Source organism: Pteronotus mesoamericanus, unplaced genomic scaffold (assembly GCF_021234165.1).
Source record: "Pteronotus mesoamericanus isolate MK-2021 breed Mesoamerican mustached bat unplaced genomic scaffold, CSHL_Meso_final contig_164, whole genome shotgun sequence".
Taxonomy (NCBI): Eukaryota; Metazoa; Chordata; class Mammalia; order Chiroptera; family Mormoopidae; genus Pteronotus; species Pteronotus mesoamericanus.
In genome coordinates, this window is record NW_026555065.1 from 21,528,926 (window position 1) to 21,551,943 (window position 23,018).

Sequence of the window (23,018 nt, forward strand, 5' to 3'; positions counted from 1 at the left end):
AGCCGGGCACCTGGCCTGCAACCCAGGCATGTGCCCTAATGGGGAATCAAACAGGCGACCCTTCAGTTAATGGACAACATCCAACCCACCAAACCACACCAGTTAGGGCTGGGTCCTATACCCTTTTAAGTTGTTCAGTCTTTTCCTTTGGCTGTCATCTTTCATCCTCCTTTATAACTATCAGAGCTAATTGCTTTTCCTCCAAGTTTATTTCACCATAGTTCCCTTGGTCCGGGAGGTAGAAAGTAAAAGAGGAAGGAATAGAAAGAATAGAAGAAGCATGAAGGGTAGCATGTCGCAGTATTAGAAACAAAGAATGGTAACAGAAATAGAGAGAGATGGGGAAAAGCCTCCAGGTGACTAGGGACTGCAGAAAGGTTCAGACTAAACTTAACGGGGAAAAAAGGATCGGGGCTGATGAAAGTGAGGCTGGAGGAAGGACAGGTTCTTGGGAATAGAGCAGGGAAATAGTTCCTAGTTATGAACACCTACAGTGTGTCAGCATTGTGCTCAAGACAACCCATGAGGTTGGTGTTGTTATTCCCATTTCACAGGTAAAGAAACCAAGCTGAAGAGAGGTTAAGTAACTTGCCCAAGATTTTGCCATCAGTAGATGGCAGAACTGGAATTTGAACTCAGCATGTCTACTTCAGAATAGGTATTCTTTTCCTTATGTTATGTTACTTTTCTATTTTTAAATCATGGCCGGTGTAGTCTTGCTCTGTTTATCCATGCCTCTCCAAAAATTTATAGTAATACAGCCTCTGAGACATAGGACCTTATCAGTTTGTACAGATTCAATGTAGCAATAGCCTTTTGTATATAGGGGAAATAACATATCAGATCCTTTTATGAGTCTTTTTATTTTCATCCTTAATTTAAAGTGTTTGCATTTTGCTGCATAATTTTGGCTCTTCTGCCTTTATAAAAAGTTAAACTTGATCTTAAGATAGCAGTCATGTGGGAGCCACTATTTTATATTTTCCTTTTCTTCCTTATATTCTCCTTCTGTCTCATCAGTGATAGGAGTGATGATAGGTGCCAGTGAGCCAGTGTGGTTAAGCCCAGGCTTTGGAGTCAGACCACTTCATCTGGATATTGGGAGTTGTGAATGAGATAAGGCAGCGAAGCCCTTAGCACTGGGCCTGGGACATAGTTAACGTTCTATTCATGTTGGCTGCTGCTACCACCTACTGATTATTATTATTTTAAATACTATTATTGCTGCTAGCACTACCACAGCCACAACTGATACTACTAGTAAGTAGTATACTCCTGTGTCATGCAGAGTGACAACACAGTTAAGAGCTAGTTGCTCCTGCTCAGAAAAGAAAGCGGCTAGAAAAAGATAGATGGTGCATGGGCAGAGTTTCAGTTTGGAAAGATGAAAACGTTTTGGAGGTAAATATGGTGATATTTGCACAACAGTGTGAAAATGAGGTTTTCCAAGGGTCAGAGCTTTTTTATCCTCTTGCAGTCTGTCTGGGTAGGACTCAGGCCAGTGCTTGGAGAATAGTACAGGCAGCCTACCTTTGACATTCTTTAAATTTTTCAAGTTGGTTTGGAGCCACGTTTTCTATGAAGGGAAAGTATGGTTTTATTTTCATTTTGTTATCTTCCTTTAATAATGACAAGATTCTCAAGTTATTTTATCTTTACAGAGATCACTGTTCAGAAGACTATTTAAAGAAAGAGTAAGCATAGCTTTCTTTTTATCTGCCCTTTTTCATTCTTTCCTTTCTTATTTTATCAGATATGTTTAAGTGTCTCTCTTGAAATGATCATTTGTCTGGCTGTTGGAATGGGAGAATTACAGGGAGGCTTCTTGGCCACATTTCAGGGACATGTAAAGCACTGAAATATTTTGGACTCCTCCGATTTGGAGCCTCACTGGGCGTGTGCAGGCAAGAGGTCCAGGCTGTCATGGTTCTAATGCAGGGGCACCTTGATGATTGAGGTGTGACAGACCAATGCTCAGACCATTCGTTAACTGGCGTTGTCTATGTAGAAGTATTGGTTGAGTAATGTTCCATGCTTTTCATTTTTATTTATTTACATAATTTACATAGCTCCATTTTAGTACATATTTCACCTCTAAGATGGGGTTGGAGTAGGAATTATTCAGGTAAATTATTGAAAGCTGTGGGTAAATTACAATAGCACTGTCATGAAAAAAATGCAGAACCTCCATTATTGCAGTGGGACATATAATTCTTTGAAAGACTTGGATACGTTGACATGACTACTGAAAGTAAAGTTAGTCTACTACAGGGGAAGTGAAAGGGGAGAAAAAGTGTACATTTCCTCCTCCTCAGAATTACAGAGCCTCTGGGGTAGAAGGGAGGGCGTGAATGTGGATAATGTGATATAGATGTTATGAGAAAACATGTTTGTAACAGTTGTCATAGAAATGTAGGTCCTATTTAAACTATTTAACTGATTATTCTTTATGGTACAACTAGATACAAAGTCCTAATTTGCTAATGTTTTCTGTTTCTAGACACTAGTTCAGCTCTTTAGTTATAATGTATTATTTGGAATATTAAATATTTAATATTTAATCCTAGGAGAAATCAACTTATATTGTTCCAAGAATAAACCAACTATAGTTTTCCCTTACTAATGCAAGTAAAACAGACTGGACTGAGATTAACAGATTTTATATAAAGTTCTAAAGAACGCCTTCCTTTTATCTAAAGAGCTGTTTCAAGTATAAACTTGAAAGATCACAATCTGAAAATAATGTCTTACTTAAATATCATAGATATAAGTACTAGATGGTATGCTTTTTATTTAGACAGAAATAGGTCATTTTCAGTGATACTGATATAAATTCTTCCTAGCCTCTCGTTATACAGCTGGCCCATCCCTGCTTTTATCTGTAGGTGAATACACACCAAAACAGCTGGAAAATTTCATCACACTAGATTCATGGAACCTCTGAACAGTGTTCATCATGAAGTTGATTTGTGATTCTGCCAGTTTGCAGTGAGACCCATGCTTGTGTTCTGTATTTCTGTCTTAGGGAGAGGAAGAGTTTGACATGCCTCAGCCTCCACGTGGCCATGTCTTACATCGACACATGAGAACAATCCATGAGGTTCGCACACTTGTCACTCGTGTCATCACAGATGTATACTATGTGGATGGAACAGAAGTAGAGAGAAAAGTTACTGAGGTAATAGATACTCTGGGTCTGTGTGGCAAATTTCTTTCAGTAGAAAAATTACCCTGGCACTTCACCGCCGCGTCCCCATCTCCCTTTCCCGTGCAGTTAGCTACTAACACTTTGTTTTCCTCCATCTTTTTATTAGAAAGATACAAGAACCAGCTTAGAAACTAAGAGTCTTGAGTCCTGTGTGTTTTCCAACCATGGGTTTGCTATTTGACCTTGGGCCATTTATTTAACCAATCCCATCCTGCTTTCCATTTTTATAAAGAACAGCTTGATAAATCTCTGTCATATACAAGTATAAATATAAAGACTTTATGTATTATTCTTAATCCTTGGAGATTCTAATGAAGTTTAGAATTTCCTGTTAGGCTGCATGTTTTTTCATTATTTTTCATTGCTTTCATGTTTATTCTCATGTGCTTTCTTGGTCTCCATCGTGTGTGGTTATGGACCTGTTGGTAAGCAGTGTGCCTTTGTGTGTCAGTAGGACTCCTTCCCAGTGTCAGCATAATACTGGCATTTATTGACTGTTCAGTTGGACACTGTTATATGCTGACTTTATTTACATCCAGTACTGGATAAGATTAGACAGATTTTCTAGATTGAGGATCTGGCACCTTTCTTGGTACATATTAATATTTGGGAACAATTTTTTTAATTGATAAGAGTCACCACAATTTTTTTCCTTCACTTGGGCACTTCTCTTTAATTCTGCCAGCTAGTCCCTGTAGGAAGCTGTACTCAGGGATGATTAAACTCTGATATACAATTTTATTAAATGGAATATATTATTGCTATTATTTATTAATGGGCCATTGTGGCCCTCATGCCAGAAGGCATTTGACACTGGTTTGAGAAATTACCCTGTGTTCTTTATTTATTACATACCAAATAATAATAATCCCAGAAATATTTCTTGTAAAATGTTGATTCATTTTCAGTTTTAGGTTTGCTTAATTTTTTCAATGTTATTACTATTGTGTAAGATGGATGAATTTAGCAGCTTTGTAGAAAAATAATTTGCTTTCATGAAACCTTTTGTAACTGTTGTAATTTACAATGAACTCTATGCCAGGTGCTGTATCAAGTGTTATACATATTACTTAATTTATTATGTTATATGGTGTTTTCTAAAGTATATTTCTGGAAACAGCAGGCCTGGTTGATACTCTGAGGGGAAGATAAAGTTCCATGGTCATAAATATTTTTTAAAGTAATATTTACTGTAGCCCTCATATACCGCTATGGAATATAGTTTGGGAAACACTGCTATAATTAAATAAAGAATGATAGTGACTGACATTTATTGAGCACTAACTATATGCGAGGCACTATTCTAAGGACTTTAAATAATTTAATTTATTTAAACCTCACAGCTAAGCTTTGATGTAGATACTGTTATTCCCATTTTTGTAGAGGGAGAAACTGAGGCACAGCAAGTTAAAATAACTTGCTTAAGGTTACACAGCTATAAATAGAGGAACTGGAATTCAACCCAGACAGCCTAGTCCTAGAGCCCATATTCCTAACCACTGCACTATACTGCTTTTTGAGAGTGAAAGTAATATGTACCAAAAGGAAGGTGTGTTCAGTAGTTTAGAGGAGGAAGAAACTCATCTGAAGGGAAATTTAGATAAAATCTTTCTGGATGTGGGCCAGAAAGTATTTGTGTTGGACACAGAAGGTTTTAGATACTGCGAGATAAGGGGAAAAGGCATTCCACATAGAAGGCTTGGTGAGTAAAGGCACCAGCATTATTAATAACATTGCATGTTGGGTAGGCAGAGGTTGCCATCTCTAGATTTTTCTAGAATAGTTACATTAGCATTATGTTCTTGTGGTTTCTTTTAGCTTTTGTATCCATTCCTTCCTTGCAGGAGACTGAAGAGCCAGTTGTAGAGTGTCGGGAGTGTGAATCTGAAATTTCCCCTTCAAAGACTGGGGGCTCCTCAGGTGACCTGGGGGACATCAGCTCCTTTTCCTCCAAGGCATCCAGCTTACACCGCACGTCAAGTGGGACGAGTCTCTCAGCCATTCACAGCAGTGGCAGTTCAGGGAGAGGAGCCGGACCACTCAAAGGGAAAACCAGCGGGACAGAACCCGCAGATTTTGCCTTGCCCAGCTCCCGAGGAGGCACAGGAAAACCGAGGTGCAGACAGGGTCTCCAGGGAGAGAGAGCCACAGCAAGGGCAGGGTTGCTGACATTTTAAATATCACAGGAAGAGGGGAGTAATGGGAAAATCCTCCCCATCCTCTGTCTAGGATTAATTAATTCCTTTTCCTCCCCTTTTGTTCCTATCGTGTTTGGATTTGCCTGGGAGGTAGGGTGGAGCCTTTGGGAGTTAGACTTCCTTAGAAAATGTGGAAAAACAGGTGATGGGACTTTGAAGGTGCTGGCACATGCTCCTACCACCCCCTTTTTTTTACAGCCTACACGTGTTTTGGTTGGAAATACAGAAAGTTTGGGGAAGTGACCCCCAACCTGACGCATCCCCTAGTTTTTTTGTTACCCTTTGCAGGTGTCCAGAGCCTGGAGTAGAAGAGAACATGGGCTATTTTTGAGGGCAGCAGTAGGAAGCTTTGTCAGGAGGGAATAGACTTGCATAGAGGAGGATGTCCTTGGTATCCTGCCTTCCCACCCCCCAGCTGATGTTTTGGTGGTGGGTGTGTGGACCAGCTTCCTGCTGCCCTGGAGGCCCAGCACCGATTGGCCTGGCATGTAGCCTAAGGGCCAAGGGAAGACTTTGGGAAAAGGATTCAGTAGCAAGTGCTATCAGACTAACCTGTCTTCATTCTCTAGTCCTAGAAAAGGGGTCAGTCAGACAGGGGCGCCAGTGTGTGAGGAGGATGGTGATGCAGGCCTTGGCATCAGACAGGGAGGGAAGGCTCCAGTCACGCCTCGTGGGCGCGGGCGAAGGGGCCGCCCGCCTTCTCGGACCACTGGAACCAGGTACCCGGGTAGCGTGAGATATACTTAGTCTATGACTTATTTAGGAAAAAAGGGCGTAGAAAGAAGAAAGGGGATTAGAGAGTATGTGGGGTGTTAGGAGGGAGAAGAGGGGCCCACGCTGACTGGGGAGCGGGCAGGGATCCGCGTGAGGCCAATGACACCAGGCTTATGCCTGTGATGGGGGTATCAAAAAATGGGCTGAAGAGACCCATGAACAAAGGAGTGGGAGAGTTGCTAGGTAAGTATTTCTCTCTTTTCATTCTCACTGTTTTCTCCTATCTCTTACTCTCTTTAGAGAAACAACTGTGCCTGGCCCCTTGGGCATAGAGGACATTTCACCCAGCATGTCATCAGATGATAAGTCCTTCACCCGTGTCACGCCGCGAATGCCAGACTCCACCAGACGAGCAGACGTGGGTGCTGGTGCTTTGCATCGAAGCAACTCCCCAGAGATTCCTTTCCAGCCTGCTGCTGGTCCTTCTGACGGCTTAGATGCTTCCTCTCCAGGGAACAGCTTTGTCGGGCTCCGTGTTGTTGCCAAGTGGTCATCCAATGGCTATTTTTACTCTGGGAAAATCACGCAAGATGTTGGAGCGGGGAAGTATAAATTACTCTTTGATGATGGGTACGAGTGTGATGTGTTGGGCAAAGACATTCTGCTGTGTGACCCCATCCCACTGGATACGGAAGTGACAGCTCTCTCGGAGGATGAGTATTTCAGTGCAGGTAATAAAAAAAGTCTGTAGAGAGTCGCTCTGGGGCAGTCCTGTCTGTCAGAAATTCTATTCCTATGACACTGGTTGGTTAGTCCCATCATTGGCTTTTTTGTTGTTGTTTCTTGCTTTTTTTTTTTTTTTTGAATGAAGGTGTTATTTTGGAGTAATTCTATACTTACAGAAAATTTACAAAGTGCAGGGCACTGATAGTATAGAGAGTTTCCATGGATTTCTCACGCAGCTTTCCAGCTTTCTCTATTATTTACTTCTTAACGTTAGCATTTGTCAACGCTAAAACCAACCCTGGTCAGCGTAGCTCAGATAGTTGGAGTGTCGTGTTGTAACCAAGAGGCTGTGGGTTCAATTCCCTGTCAGGGCACATAAATGGGGGGAGGGGTGGAACCCCCCCCCCGCCAAAACTGGTTTCCCCTGCTAGGTGAGTGTTGTAGGAACCCATCTGTATCAGTGTACCAGCTGGTGTTGTGAGAGGCTGCATTCGGTTTGGCTTCAGTGAATGTTTTTGAAGACTCAACACATTTGCCCATTTCATGATGGGTGATTTATGAGCACACCTGCCCACACCATGCTGAGTGTTCAGTTTTTGGTCAAAAACAGCATGACCCCCATGCCTCACCCTCCCTCTTCATCTGTACTCACTCCAAATGACTTCTTTGTTTCCTTTGATGAAAATGTCCTGAAAGGGAAACATTTTTGCCAATGTGAAGTTGTGAAACAAAAAACAGCAGAAGCACTAAGAGACATCAAAATCGATGAGTTCAAAAACTGTTTTGAGCAGTGGAAATTCTCCCTCCCTCCCACCATCTATTCCAGGTGTTTTTGATTCCTCCCTGTATCTAGGTTATGGGTCTGATGCCTGGTCTGGGTGTGTATGATCCCCCATTCGGGCACATATGGGAGGCAACCAGTTGATGGCTTTTCTCTCTCATCGATGTTTCTCTCCCTTCCTCTTTCTCTAAAAGCAGTGGAAAAAAAAAAATATCCTCAGGTGAGGTTTAAAAAAAGACAAAACAAAAAACTAAGAAACCAACCTTGGCTTATTCCTATTAACAAAATCCTGGATTTAGTTGGATTTCACCAGCTTCTCCATGCCCCTTCTCTGGTTGAGTATCCAGCCCAGGATTGCCATTGCATTTAATCCCTAGGTGTTCTTTGATCACTTCTCATTGGTAACGTTTTCTGAATCTTTCTAGTTTCTCATGACCTTGACAGTTTTGGGGAGTACTGTTCAAGTATTTTGGAGAATGTCCTTCAGTTTGGATTTGTTTTATGCTTCCTCCTGAATAGACTGGAATATGGGTTTTTGAAAAGAATGCTGTAGAGGCCCTTCTCATTACGTCATGTGAGGGAGGTGGGCATGTGACACGTACAGGCCTTCACTGGTGATGTTAGCCTTCATTGCTAGGTTAAGGTGGTGTTCGCCAGGTTTCTCCACTGTAAAGTTAGTGTTTTTCCCTTTCCATTCTTTATTCCTTCACCACTGACTTTTAAACTTTCTCCCTACCTTGATGAGAACCTAGTAGGCGAGTGTGGCAGGTATATTGAGATGTTTTTGCTGAGAAAGAAGTTGTTAGTGCTGGTTTGTATGCCTTCACACTCACCATTTACTTTCTGGTTTGAAAAATGGTGTCTTTTTTAAAATTTTTTTCCAAGTGGCCAGTTCCCTGTACTGGTGATGGCAAGGGATTTCTGTTTGTTATGACTGTTTTCATGTGCCAGTTCTTCGAATATATTGCCTCTTTTCTGTGAACTAATTTGGAGATACATATTTGTACTGTCATTTAAAATCATCCTTTCCAGGATTTTTTTTGCACATGAATTGGATATAGTGGCAAAAATGTCTCCCTGTTGAAGTCTCTCTGGACTCTTGTGACTTGGACTCCTGCGTAGTTGATGTTTGCCCCTTTATTTTAGTGTTAAATGGGCCACTTCACCTTCTAGTTCTGGTTAAAACTTAGCTGTGTGTGACATCAGTTAGTAAGACATGGGTTGAGGTCTTTTATGACCTGTGACCTACATAGTTTGTATCAAATGCATTTGTTCTTCTCTCAGGGGTAAAGCTGCCCTTGGAGGTCCACGTTTGGCCCTCTTAAGACAAAAAGACAACTCTGTACCCAGAGTGAGTATGGCATCAAGGGGTGGGGATTCAGTGTTCCATTAATTGAGGCTGTTCACTAATGTCAACACTAGACTGCTTTTAGTTTTTGTAGCTCTTCATTAGTGTGACCTACGTTGTTGGCCTTCGGCTTCTTTTTGCTTTTGAGTTGGATCTTCGTGATTTAGTTTGGTGATAATGAGATTTAAGCCAGGAGATGAATAAGCAGGAGAGACTAAGTGATTCTGTGGCATGTATAAGGAGAGAATCGAGGCCTGCTTTCTCCTCTGCATTTTTTTTTTCCTTGGTAGCTTAGGCTCTGGCTTTCTTTTAGCCCTTCATTCCAGCAGAGACTAATGGAAGAGAACAAATGGACCCTTCTATTTATGGGAATGAAAAAGTGTTTATATTAATGCCCTGGTTTTTATATTATATATGTGTTGTGTTCATGTGTATGTGTATAAATTGTTTATTGCTTGATAGAGGGGAAGGAGTATTATCTTTTTTATAGGATTGGAAACAGGTCTTGCCCAGGATTACACAGCTTGCCAGAGGTAGAATTAGGCCCTAGGCACAGGTCTCCTAATTTCTAGCCCAGCTTCCTTTATATCTCATATCTGTTTTTTCTAACCTAAAAACCTATCTTAAACTCTGAATCAGAGCAAGAGCAGGAAAGTAGATAATAGGAGGGGAGATTAGGCAAGAGAGGTAGGATTTATTTTTTTCCTTTGTTCTATCTCTAGTTTTATTTTGCTACACAGACATAAACGCAGACACATGCACTCTCTCTCAGAATGATGTCATCTTTCACCTACAGCTTAACTCAAGAATTATCACTCAGCTTTCCAAGAAGCCAAGAATTAATAAGTTATAATGGAATCATTAAGCCCTGACCAGGTATCTCAGTTGGTTAGAGCATCATCCTGATGTGCCAGGGTTGCGGGTTTGGTCCCCAGTCAGGGCACATACAAAAAACAACCAAAGAATGAATGCATCAGTAAGTGAAACAACAAATCAGTGTTGCGCACTCTCTCTCTCTCTCAAAGCAATAAATATTTTTTAAAAAATGGAATCATTAAGAAACCACATGCCATTTCGCTTCAAGACCTGTTTTAAACACCTACAACCCATAAAACCTGGCTTTAGGAACCTTTTATAACTAAAGGGTTCCTTCTGGCGAGGAACTTTCTAAGTGGCGGTGGTGCATGGGATTGACAGCTGGGATTTTGCTAAACTCTAACGTCAGCCCATTGTTGGATCAGCTAATGCCTTGCCCTAGCCTGTTCTGCAAAGTCTTTGCGAGTGGTGCTGGGCAGTAAAACAACAGGAAGCTGCTTGCATGTTTTCTCCACCCAGGAGTGGTGAAAGGGCATAGGAAGGAGTCTGGAGAGCTGTACTACAGCATTGAAAAGGAAGGCCAAAGGAAGTGGTATAAACGAATGTCTGTCATCCTGTCCTTGGAGCAAGGAAACAGACTGAGAGAGCAGTATGGCCTCGGCCCGTATGAGGCAGTAACGCCCCTCACGAAAGCAGCAGATATCAGCTTAGGTAAGACCTTTGTTTCCTGAACAACTGCCTCTGGGCCCCTGCCCTCCCTGGGGTGGGAGGGATGCTTCCATAAATCTTAATAGTTCTCTGTGGTTTATGAGATGGTAATGAAGCGTCATTTTCTGGAGCCACTGCCCAGGACCAAATGGTAAGTCCTCAGATTGCTCTGGCCTCCCCAGTTCGATAGGGGAACAAACACAATTCAGAGATTGAAAGAGAAAATGTGGTGGCCTTCAAAGAGGCTTTCTGCCCCTGTGGGGGGATTGATGAAAGGTCAGGAGGCTCTGCCCAGCTTTTTGGAGTTCAGGGCCTTATCTCATAGGAGTTGACCAACCTTCGACTTATCCTATCATAGACAATTTGGTGGAAGGGAAACGGAAACGGCGCAGTAACATCAGCTCCCCGGCCACCCCCACTGCGTCCAGCAGCAGCAGTACAACCCCCACCCGGAAGATTACAGAAAGCCCTCGTGCCTCCACGGGAGTTCTCTCGGGCAAAAGAAAGCTTATTGCTTCTGAAGAAGAACGGTCCCCTGCCAAGAGAGGCCGGAAGTCTGCCACTGTGAAACCTGGTGAGTACTCCCTTTTGCCTCATTCTCTCTCGGACCATGGATGGATGCGAGGTCAGCTGCTAGAGAGATGGAGCCTGATATGAAGCAATGGCTGCTCTGTCCTGGCTACAAAGCTGGAGGCCCTGACAAGCCCACAGGTGGTAGGTACTCAGACAACTTTCTGCATCTTTCTTCACCATTTCCCAGCAGAGTGCAGTGAGGGGAGATAGGCCAGTCTTAATGGGAAATACTCATTGACTTCTCTGTAGGTTCTAGGAGGGAAAGGAGAAGCATTGAATTTTAAGCAGCTTCAAAATGGGTAAAATTTATCTTAGATCTCTTCCTTTGCCTGGCACCACCTACTGCCTCTGGAAGCTCTGCTCCCCTCTGTGCTCAGGGCCTGCAGCTACCCCCTTTCCGGTCCCTCATGCTTCTTATTAACAGAGGCGTTCTGTCCATCTGTTTTATACTGGGTCTCTGCTGTGGCCTAGACCCAGCCTCTGTGGGTTGTGGAGGAGCAGGGTGAAGTCCTCAGTATCTGCCCTGAGGGACCCCTCTTAGTCTAGCAAACTGAGGAAGTTTATTGGTTGTTACATTGTCCTGACACTGGAGCTCCTTTTGTGGTTTCCTGTGTATTTGAGTTGTGTCATCTCCATATCTGTCCAGCACCTCTGCTGTGTTTCAGCATATGCGAGTCATGGAACTCTGTGCTTCATACATATTACCTTATATAATCCCTATGAGGTACAGGTGCTAGAATTCACTTTCCAGTTAAAGAATCTGAGGCACAGAAAAGTTGGCTAAATTTCCCAAGGCAATCCAGAATTCAAACTCAGGCAGTCTGACTTTGAAGTCCAGGCTTATACATACTACATCACACTGTTCTCTTGCGGCTGGTTTTATTTTAGGGAGGCATGACCTGTCTGTCACCTTAGCCTCCTAATGAGCCTACGATTCGGCTTCTCCAAGTCAGGTATTTATTTTCTTTTCAAGGACTTATTGGGTGCACTCCTAACACGGGTGTTCTGGGAGTCATGGACTGGCTGGTTCACTTCCCTATCCCCCCGGTGTTGGGAGCTGGGACAGTTGAAGCAGGCTGTTTTGATGTGGCTCAATAACATGCAAAAATACTTTTACCACCAAGCATTCTGGTGACATCAGTGTTCATCTGTTGGGAACATTTCTTGGTAGTAAAAAGTGTGTGTGTGCGCGCGCGCGTGCGTGCGTGTGTGTGTGTGTGTTTTAAAGCCTGCTTCAAAATAACACATATCCTGGAGGAAAACCAGAGCACTGGGCAGGGAAATGGGCTGAAGACTTCAAAGTATTTTCACAGTTACCTAATCTTTGTATTAGAACTGCCTTTCTTCAGGTGACCTCAGAAGTATTTGGTTTGGCTGTATAAGAGCAATACTAGTTGATTTTCATTTATGAAAACAAGTATACATTGTCCTGACAGTGTAAAATGTAAATATATAAAATTTCTCTGCACTGTAAGTTTTATCCTAGGTGGTTGGCCATAGGAATGATCTTTGGTGGAAAGTTCATCAGGATTTGCCTCCCCATCCTGCTGGCCCGGGCCATGGTCTGCATCCGTCTACTAACTGCCTGTGTCCTTCCAGGTGCGGTGGGGGCAGGAGAGTTCGTGAGCCCCTGTGAGAGTGGAGACAACATGGGTGAACCCTCCACCCTGGATGAGCAGAGAGGGCCTTTGCCTCTCAACAAGACCTTGTTTCTAGGCTATGCCTTTCTCCTTACCATGGCCACAACAAGTGACAAGTTGGCCAGCCGCTCCAAACTGCCAGATGGTCCTTCAGGAAGCAGTGAGGAGGAGGAGGGTAAGGCACTTCCTTCACTTCCAGTCACTTTATGAGCCCAGGGGCCCCTAGCCATCTGTAGAGGAGGCAGGACAGGTGGCAACAGGTGGCAGGACAGGGGTCTCTCTTGGTCAGGGAAAACTACTATTTTCACAAAATTCCTCTTAATAAGTGGTTTCTCAAGACAGTCCTGTTAGGCAGATGAGCGATAGATTTTATCATCTGTTGTATGGATGAGTAAACAAACTTGAAGAGGTTAAATAATTGCTGTTTGTCCACGTAATGGTACAGTTGGGACTAGAACCACAGTGTTGATTTTACCCTACTATAGTCATCCAAGCCAGTGAAGTTTCTGAATTCCCACCTGTGTACGAGGGGCAGCTGCCAGAGAAAACCCACATGGGGGTAAAGTTCATTCTCTTGAGGTCTATGTGTAAGACTGGGAATATGGGGTGCCCCAGGGCCCTGTGTTCTAGGCCTTTTCAACTCTTATACTGCTTTTTAACCTTATACTAAATCTATGTGTTGTATTTCTGTTATTTATTACTGAGGATTTGAGTGAAGGCTGCAGTGGGGAGAGGTAAAATTATTTCAGCTGTCTAAAGAGTGTGTGATCTAGGAGAGAAAATGGACAGATACAAATGTATACACTTAATAGAAGTGATTGACAGCAGTATCCCAAATGTGTCTATAAATGCGAAAGGTCTGAGTGGAATGATGTTTTCTAGAAGTTCAAGTTCTGGCTAATGTTGAGCCTTGCAAGAGGGAATCGAATTAGGGAACATAGTTATCATAAATAGCACCAGTGCAGGTTTGTGATGTTTGGCATTTCAGGTATGTGGTTGACTCTTTCTTAATTAACCCAAAGCATCTCTTAGCAACTACTGCCATGTGGGGATCTGTACAGGGGTATGGGAAGGGTGGTCAGGGAGTGGCCATCAAGGATTATACTCTTGGAAGGTGCTTAAACAGAGTCGTCAGTACAGAGGTTCTGGGATGTGGCATGTGTGAGAGTTTTAAGGTTAACTGTACACCAAGCCTCGTTTGTCAGACAGAATTCAGGTAGCTGCTTTGGGACATAAGGTGCATGAGGAATTTCATAGCCAAGAATGTAGTTTTACTTTGATCATAAGTAACTGGGAGTCCCTTGAGGATTCTAGGAAGAGGTGTGTCATGGCCTCAAAAGTGTTGGCGGTCTTGCTGTATTTTGCTTTCACGTTACTGGACTCTAGTCTTTGTTCTCCAACACATTCCAACCCTTCCCTAGACCAGGACTTCACAAGGCAGCTTTGTAAATGTTTTATTTGTTGGCTGGTATATCACAGTCAAGAAAACCAGCTCTGGTATGAATTGCAGACTGCCCAATTCCTTAAATATCTGTGAGCTTGTGTGAACTCTTAAAAACTTCATTCAAAAATTCCTTCCATTCTCCCTTGCTGATACAGCAAGTGTTTTTAATCTCATCCTATAACCATGAGTAAGGGGAGGTAGGCCTTGTCTAAATGGGAAGGAATTTGGGCAGTTTGCTAGAGGGATCTCCAGGTTTCTTGTGGAAAGTGTGGTTATGGTGAAGATACCTGTTTTATGTTGCTCTTTCATCCTTGAACATTACCCCAACAGCACCGAAATCCTTGATATTTTTGGCATGAGAATGTTTAGAGGTTCCTCAGTCTCAAGAAACCTGAAGATGTTTGTACTAAAATAGTCCTACAGAATTAGTTTTCAAGAAACTGGGTGGGATGTTTTGCAGATAAATGGGAATTCCTTCAATGCCAGGGGATTAGTAAAACATTTGAATTTAACTTGAGACATTTTTATTAATGAGTTAAGAATACTGCACCCAGTCTCATTAGGTGGCACACTGTCAGGGACCTATCAGCCACATAGATAGTGACTCTGGAGTTGGGTTTATTTAGTACCTTTATCCTTGATTTAAATGATGGGATTGAAAACATGCTTCATTTTAGCCTCTGGTTGGGCAGGATCACTTTTAAGTCAAAAGTAATTTAAATTAAATCCAAACTGAGAAAAATTAGAGAAATGGACTGCCTAGACCTAGGTAATATTTGATTACACAAATGCAAGGATCTATAAGTGGCCATTAAAATCTAGGTAGATCAAGACTAGAAACAGTCCTGGATTAAGCAGACATAAAACAGAAGTCGAGAAAAATAAAGGACTTTGGCAGAGACTCTGCAGTGGATTGCAGGCACTGAAAATTGTGACAGGACATATTGAGATGGGTCAAAAGGTTCAGTAACAAAACTGAGAAATAGTCCTATTTTCTGCGTTTCTCAGAATCATTTAGAGTTTCCAGTTTGCTTTCATTTTAAGAAAAAATACGGAGAATGCCAAATCAAGAAGAGAGCAATCGAAGTGAATAGGCGGGCCAGTGAGACCTACCCAGAGGTGTGGAGGCCCAAGCCATCAGCAATGCCTGGGCTGCTCCAGCAGGCAGCGGAGAGGCCACCAAAGGGGGAGCCATCTTGGCAAGGGGTCTGCTCTACCAGGGTTCACTACTGGCTGTGATGGGGAAGCGGAGAGGTCCTGGTATTGAAATTTTATGCATTCTGTTGGGTTTTTTATTTGTGGTAAGTTCATTAGCACTTAATTTCCCAAAACCCCTAATTAACTAAAAATCTAATGTCTTTTTTTCTTTCTTTTTTTAAATGTTACTTATATATGAGAGAAGCAGATTACAAGACAACAAGTTCAAATTAGATATTTGGTTAAAAGAAGCAATTTCTAATTGCCTAGGGTCATTACATCTTCAGCTTCATCTCATAACTTCTACTTCATCCTCAAGACTGTAGAGCAGTCATTGATGTTGTGTCCTGAGGGACTTCAAGATCATCAAAGGTAGTTTTCAATAAAAAGGTTGAAACAGGATTTTCTAGCACATTATCACGTAATCCATTAAATTTGAAAAACCCTACTTTCTTTGAGTGTTTTGTTTTATTAGAGTTTTAGTGTATAGGGGGTAAAAATGTTGATAAAGGAAGAATTTGAAGACTCTATTATAGAAAGTGGTAATAGCTATTTTTCATCTCCACAGAAGGCAGAATTAGAGGAAATGGGCATAGTTTGCAGGAGAGATTTAGTGTGGGCCTGAGGAAGAACTTGATGGTAAGGGTGACTCAAACTGGAATATATCACCAGGGGAAGTGGTTGTGTCCATCCCCTATGAATAGTTTCATGACTCAGTCTTAGTGTAGAAATGTCTGATGTTTTTAGGTCTAGGGCCTACCTCCTTTTCTCACCCTACCCCTCTTGTTGTTGTCCCTTCTTTTGGCAGCACTTTATAGGCCTCAAGACAGATCTCTTTCTGACCCATCGGGAAGCCCTTGAGCTCTCTTTGGGATATTGTGCTCTGGGGGTAGCTGGGGAGTAGAAAGTAGCAGATAATAAAGCAACTGTAGTAATTGTTATCTTGGTTATGTTTTTTTTTTAATAGAATTTTTAGAAATTCCTCCTTTCAACAAGCAGTACACAGAATCCCAGCTTCGAGCAGGAGCTGGCTATATTCTCGAAGACTTCAATGAAGCTCAGGTGAGGAGTTTCTTTGTAGCTTCCCAGAGGGACAGTAATGAAGAGTCCACGAGCTATATTGAGAAGAGGCCTGAGAGGATAGTAGCTAGAGATTTCAGGAAGTGGGAAACTGCCAAAAGGTTGTTGCATGAAAAAGAACTGTTACTATGTACAAGGAAGAGAAGTTAGAACCTTGGGTTAGTTAATGACTTTAGTTCTTTTGCTGGGACAAAGCAGATTAAAACTTGTATTTAATAGAAATCCCTGTTACAGTGTTTCTGATTCTTTGCCTTAAATGCTGGATACATGGAATTTGATCTTCCCTTGAGGTTTTAGGCCCCCAGAAAGCTGCAGGTGAGGCAAGGAGAGATGTAGGGAAGCCATTGGGTCTTTCAGTGAGAAAAGAGACCTTGGTCAGGACAGGCTCAATCACTTTTTCGATAGTACAGTTAACCCTTACACAACATGGGGGTTACAACGGGCTGACCTCTCACACAGTCAAAGCTCCACATATAACCAGTCAGCCCTCCCCATAATGGATTCCCAGCAGTAGAGCTGATCCTTGAAAATGTGTTTGAACTATTGGATCAATTGAAAAAATCCGTAATGTAGACCTGTGCTGTTCAAACCCATGTTGTTCAAGGGTCAGCTGTATTTGGAAGTGTTCAAATCCGTTCTTGATGACTCTGGCTATTCAGGGACTTTCCATAGACATCACCAGACCCATCAGTTCTGCTCCTTTTCTTCCAGTGTAACACAGCTTACCAGTGTCTCCTAATTGCGGATCAGCATTGTCGAACCCGGAAGTACTTCCTGTGCCTTGCCAGTGGGATTCCTTGTGTGTCTCATGTCTGGGTCCATGACAGTTGCCATGCCAACCAGCTCCAGAATTACCGCAATTACCTGCTGCCAGCCGGTTACAGCCTTGAGGAGCAAAGAATTCTGGATTGGTGAGCCTTTAAGAGCCCATCTAGAATGATAGAAGGGAAGACAGCAAGCCTTTGTAGAGGAAGAATCTAGAGAGTAACTATTTCTAGAAACTGGAATGATCACATGATAAATTACAGAATTTGAGTAGGTTTGAGATTAGTAGTAGTTCACCTAGTTTGCTTCACTAGGGTACACTGGTTAGGTGAGTATTTTCATCTATGTTCAATATTCTCAACCTGTAAGGTTAGGGGACTAAGTTTTAAGCAAGGCATTTTAAAAATGTAGCCTCAGGGGCATGATTTGGTTTATTTTCCGCCCCAGGGCAAACAAGGAATTCAGAAGGGGTGGATTAGAAGGCCATGATCCCAGAGAATACATATCATTCTAAGAAAGAGGAAACGGGTGGTGGTGCCCAAATGCAGGGGTTTTTAAAGCATCCATATGTATCTTAGTCCCTTTGTACAAGAGCTACTACTGGATATTGTCTATCATGTTAAGGTCCTTCTAATTCCAAGCTGCTGTGTCTCTGACTCCTTCATAGGCAACCCCGTGAAAACCCTTTCCAGAACCTGAAGGTACTCTTGGTATCAGACCAACAGCAGAACTTCTTGGAGCTCTGGTCTGAGATCCTCATGACTGGAGGGGCAGCCTCTGTGAAGCAGCACCATTCAAGTGCCCATAACAAAGGTACCTCAAGAGTGTTTGTTGTTATTGCTGTAAGGATGTCCTTAGACCCATAGTTGTTAGGCCTTGTGGTTTAAGTCTCAGTCCTGACGATGGGAACACGGATAAGTTTAACCTAGGAGAAGAAAAGTACTACTTCAAGAGGTGAGCCAACATGAGTGAAACACTGGGCTGTTTATGCTTCTCTTGGCATCCAGCAGTGTATTTGCTAAATATTTTATAAGGTCAGCATTTAGCGATGATAACTTTTCACATTTGGTTGTGATCAGTTGCACACTGTGTTTGACATAAAGTGTTTTAGTTTGGGTAGAGCGGGATATACTGGCTAGGCACATCAGGCTTTTTAATGGAAGGCTAAATTGAGTCTCCTTTCCTTGTTCACCTTCCCCTGCTTCCTGCAGATATTGCTTTAGGGATATTTGACGTGGTGGTGACGGACCCCTCATGCCCAGCCTCGGTGCTGAAGTGCGCTGAAGCATTGCAGCTGCCTGTGGTATCACAAGAGTGGGTGATCCAGTGCCTCATTGTTGGGGAGAGAATTGGATTCAAGCAGCATCCAAAATATAAACATGATTATATTTCTCACTAAGGATACTTGGTCTTACCAGTTTTATTCCTTGTTGTTGTGGAGACTGTGTTTTAACAAGGTTTTAACTGTGTCTTGTGTGTAACTGGATTCTTTGCATGGATCTTGTATATAGTTTTATTTGCTGGACTTTTATGATAAAATAAATGTTGAATCTCTTTGGTTGTAGTAACTGGGATTTCTTCATCCACTTCTTTGAGCTTAATCTTAGCACAAGTAGTAAGACAAACAGTACCTTCTCTGTGGTTTTCAATACCCTGGTTCACTGTAGGAGGACAGCTAGTCTAGGAAAATAACAAGGAGTGACTTCTTAAAGTTTTTTGTGGCATCATTGTCAAAAGGTTATTGTGGGCTGTCTAAAATACTTCTAAAACCCTGATTTTACTGTAGGCCCAGATTAATAATTGTGCCAAAAGCTGAGTGAAATTCAGCACAGCTCTGTTTCCTGGCAATTAAAAAATAAATCTCCCTTCATAGGGTTGAGCTCACTAAACTGACCTGTGGGTACTGTGCTCTCAGAGCTAAAAGGCAAATGGACCAATTCTGTGAATGGGTGGTGACTGTAAACTTGAAGGGATGATACTCTCCAAGGATAAACATCAGAAACCCAGTGATAACTTGGAAATGTTAGAAGCTATAGTCACAGGTACAGAATTGTATTTCTAGTGTCACAGATGCTGGTAGTTACTCCTTCCCTTTGCATACCATCATCCCTGTTGCTGTCCTCTCATTTTCTAAAGCAGAGGTCAGAAATTTTTTTCTGTCAAATAGTAAATATTTTAGGCTCTGTGGGCCACTGACTGTGTCACAACTACTCATCTTTACCATGATGGCATGAAAGCAACCACAGACAACAGGTAAATAAATGAACGAGAGTGGCTGTGTTCCAGGAAACCTCTACAAACATGGGGGACAGGTGACGGTTTGCTAACCCCTGCTTCAGGGGCAGCAGTGGAAGGGGTCCTCTTTAGCTGATAATTGCAGGGAATAAGGATATAGAGTACGTGGTGGAAGGTGAATCGATGAGGACCAGACTGAGTGGCTACAAACTGAAGACATAATACTGCATTTTTTTTAGTTTAAAGGAAATTATTCAATGAATATTTATGTTCATTTACACTGATAAGAACATTAGTGATTACCAGCAATGGTTGGGCTAGATTTTAGAGAACCTCAGGTTCTCCTGAAATGGGAAAATTAGACCTGCAGTTTTCAGTATTTGAAATGGAACAATTTGACCTCAATTTTTTTAAGGGAGCTTGCTTCTTTGTTAAAAAAATACTTTAACTACATTGTTGATAGCTAGAATTGCCCTTTTACCGGTCTGAAATAATTGGAAGTTACTGGTAAAATTCTTCATAGTCACAGTTTTGAAGAACCTTAAGGATGGGACATTCTCAATTTCAATTTTCAAAAGGAGGAAAGAGTCTGTGGTATGAGGGGAAGCCTAGCCTAACCTGGTGCGCTTCTTGCTCAGCGGTGACATCCAGCAATTGACCTATTTATAAATATAATTTCTTATTTATACAAACAACAAAATATTTAACTTTCAGCTATATAGCACTTAACTGCTCTATCTCTTGCAGCTTGAACAGTAACTAGGCATGTAGTAGGTGCTCAATACATGAACTTATCTGACAGATGTTCTCAGTGTGATGGATCTTGTGTGGGCAGCACAGGGAGAAGTGATGCTGCGTGTCCTTTGTGGGCAAGTTCCAGTCTCCCCTTAGGTGGGGCAGACTCTTCCATGTGGGAACGAAGGGAAGGATTTGTGCCCATGAATGTTCAGTAATCGCTTCTAGGATGAAAGGTAGAGCCATCTCAGCAGTTTGCAGACATTCGGTGAGTGGCTAGAGAACGAGATGTTGGTTTTCAATCTTCTGTTAAAGGTGAGAAGGTGGTGGGATAGACTTGTTATTTCAGTTTGTGAACCAGAAATTTTCACATCCCAAAACTAGAAAAAAAGGAAAAAAGAGCCTCATCAAACATACTTTCCTAAGGTTTTCTTCATAGAAAATATGAGCGAGGGCAACCTGTGATCTAGATAATGTCACCTTGAAACTCAGTGGTTCTTTGATTCTTTTGCTAAAATTGCTTAGGAAAAATATGCTTGAGGATGTTTCAGAGAAAGGAGAACAATGATGTGCTTTTTAAAATGCGACAGACCTCTGAGAGAAGGCAACTATTGAATCTCAGTATTAGATTTAAAAAGTTTAGAGTTAGAAGGCGCCATCCCCTCCTTTCACAGAAACAGAAGCTGGGGGCCTGCCAGGCAGTGCTGCACTGCTAGTTAATGTCAGAACTGGGAACTGAAGCCACGGAGCCTACCCACACAGCAACACGCAACCGCGGAGAGAACTTAGAAGCCATCTCAGCCTCTGGAGTTCTGTATTTTACTAAGGTGATGAGTTTCACTGGAAAATAACCCATTAAGATTATTAAAGATGATCAGACATAGCCCTTTATCTCTCTGAGCCTTAGTTTCCTTGTTTATAAAATGAGGGAATATGGACTAGATGGTGGCTAAAGCCTGCTTCCAGCTTTGGAATTCTACAGCACGTTTTATAAAAGACACACACACGGTCCACTGAGTTCCCCAAGAGTGTTTCCTACCTGCCCAGAGTTCCACCAGCCTGGGTGTAATATTTGTTATAATCTAGTCGTAACAGTAGCTGAGCCAAATCCGAGTTGATTTGATGATTCCGAACACTGGAGAGAATCTTGAATAGGAGTGAAGACTGGCGGCTGAAGCCCTGCACAGAGAAGGACTCAAGCTGTCATTCCTCTTGACTCACCAACTCTCCATGTGGAAATGGCGGCCGGAGGGGTCGTCCTTGGAAAAGCCTTGCTCAAAATTCTATAGCACCACCTGGTCTTTCCACATTCCCATTTCTACTGGCTCCTGAAATGACATCTTAGTACTGAGTCCATAGGACGCAGGACTTCCTATGAAGTATTCTCTCATTCTTAGTAGGAATTTAGCAGCCAGTTTCAAATTAGTGTATTCTGTCATGTACTGGGTTTGGGGAGAGCCTGTGCATTTTTGTTACAGGAGCTAATTGTAATCTTGGTGAGATAAGAGGTTAGGTTAAGGAAGTAAGGAGGGTGGTGGATATGAGAAAGTGAGAGCAAAGCCAATGCATATTTGGTGGGTTGAATAAACTATTGAGGGCTGAACTATATTTGAAGGCAGAGGTAACAATGATCTGCTTCAAGATTAATTGATAACTAACATTTTAAATTTGTATCTTGTTATTTCTCTGTGTATATACTGGGGGAATGCCAGGCAGACTCACCTTCACCAGGATGCTCAGCTGGGCGGCCCCACGCTCATCCAGTGGGCCCAGGTTCTGACTGACCAACGAGCAAAAGCTATGACAGAGATCCAGGATTTCATTCAGGCAGTGAAACACCTACCCAGGATATAAGAGCTGGCATTAGGAAAAAATACATGAAATTAAAGATTTGGGGAAATAATCTAAGAGCTAACTTATTCTCATGCTCCCACATCTGACCTCAGGAGAGACAATGCTGTGTGCAAGTCTTGCCAATCCCTCCAAATGCAACATGTGTAAAACAAATCCTCCCCTTCCTGGCAAAGATGCTACTGTACTCTTAATCACCCCTGCACAAAATGTCCACTCTAGCCACATTAAACTAATCATCATTTCTTGGACCCACTGTGTGTGCTCCTGCCTTGAGCTTTGCTTTCAGAGTTGTTCCCTGTGTGTGGGATGCTCTTCTCCTAAAACCAGGTCTCCCTCCCTTGGTGGAGCACTCCCTCCCCATGAGTCTTTAGTGACCTAATTCTCTCTCCTCTGTATTACCTGTACTATTCACCTTGCATTTGTTCAGCCCATCTGTGTTGTTACTGATCTGTATATGTGTGTATGTCCTGTTTCTCCAACTAGATTGTGAGCTCCTTAAGGGCAGAGCCATGACTTATACCTCTTTGTATCCCTAGTGCCTTGCATAGTAAGCATTCAATAAATATTCAGTGATGACCACCTGCTCTGAGATTCTGATTTCCCTAAGGATGCACTCATGGCATACAAAGACAGTCTACTGTCACAATGGTTCTTGGTGGCTTTCAATTCACTGAACCCTTTGGAGTGGCATTTATATAACTCACTCTTCCTTAGTGCAGAAAAATAACAGCCCAAATACCAGGACAAAAGAGAAGTCTGTAAGCACTTGTAGTCTGCACAACTGAGGAATGATAATTAGCTCACATCAGAGATAAAGTGTAACTGTGATAGTAGAAACTACAAGGGGTCATTTTAACCTTCTTGTCTTTTTCCTGGAATTGGAATCGGCTTGTGCACTTTAAGGAATGCTGGTACCTGGGTCCCACTCCAGGGACTCTTAATTTAAGTGCTCTGGGTCCTAGATTTTTTAAAGCACCCAGACGATTTTCATGTGGA

At 42.4% G+C, this 23,018-nt stretch overlaps 3 protein-coding genes across 7 annotated transcripts in view; 1 reads left to right on the forward strand and 2 right to left on the reverse strand.

Moving 5' to 3' along the window:
* TP53BP1 (tumor protein p53 binding protein 1) overlaps nt 1–18,597 on the forward strand; it is a 68,768-nt gene extending 50,171 nt beyond the window's left edge. For 2 of the 4 annotated variants that reach the window (XM_054565507.1, XM_054565508.1), the window contains 11 exons: nt 3,026–3,178; nt 5,053–5,324; nt 5,976–6,125; nt 6,421–6,851; nt 10,311–10,502; nt 10,858–11,073; nt 12,672–12,887; nt 16,321–16,415; nt 17,145–17,344; nt 17,866–18,011; nt 18,410–18,597. In XM_054565507.1, the coding sequence (XP_054421482.1) occupies nt 3,026–3,178; nt 5,053–5,324; nt 5,976–6,125; nt 6,421–6,851; nt 10,311–10,502; nt 10,858–11,073; nt 12,672–12,887; nt 16,321–16,415; nt 17,145–17,344; nt 17,866–18,011; nt 18,410–18,597 (2,259 nt within the window). Of the gene's footprint in view, nt 1–3,025; nt 3,179–5,052; nt 5,325–5,975; nt 6,126–6,420; nt 6,852–10,310; nt 10,503–10,857; nt 11,074–11,960; nt 12,026–12,671; nt 12,888–16,320; nt 16,416–17,144; nt 17,345–17,865; nt 18,012–18,409 lie in introns of those variants that run through there. The other 2 variants (XM_054565509.1, XM_054565510.1) reach the window with 2 other exon arrangements.
* The window catches only part of ADAL (adenosine deaminase like), a 119,216-nt gene that overhangs the window by 32,540 nt on the left and 63,658 nt on the right, over nt 1–23,018 (reverse strand). The window lies entirely within an intron of this gene.
* TUBGCP4 (tubulin gamma complex component 4) overlaps nt 18,695–23,018 on the reverse strand; it is a 35,036-nt gene continuing 30,712 nt past the window's right edge. The window contains exons 16-18 of one of the 2 annotated variants that reach the window (XM_054565515.1): nt 21,891–22,007; nt 21,208–21,347; nt 20,409–20,548 (exon numbers count right to left, since the gene is read on the reverse strand). In XM_054565515.1, the coding sequence (XP_054421490.1) occupies nt 20,536–20,548; nt 21,208–21,347; nt 21,891–22,007 (270 nt within the window). In that variant the 3' untranslated portion in view covers nt 20,409–20,535. Of the gene's footprint in view, nt 20,549–21,207; nt 21,348–21,890; nt 22,008–23,018 lie in introns of both variants that reach the window. The other variant, XM_054565514.1, reaches the window with a different exon arrangement.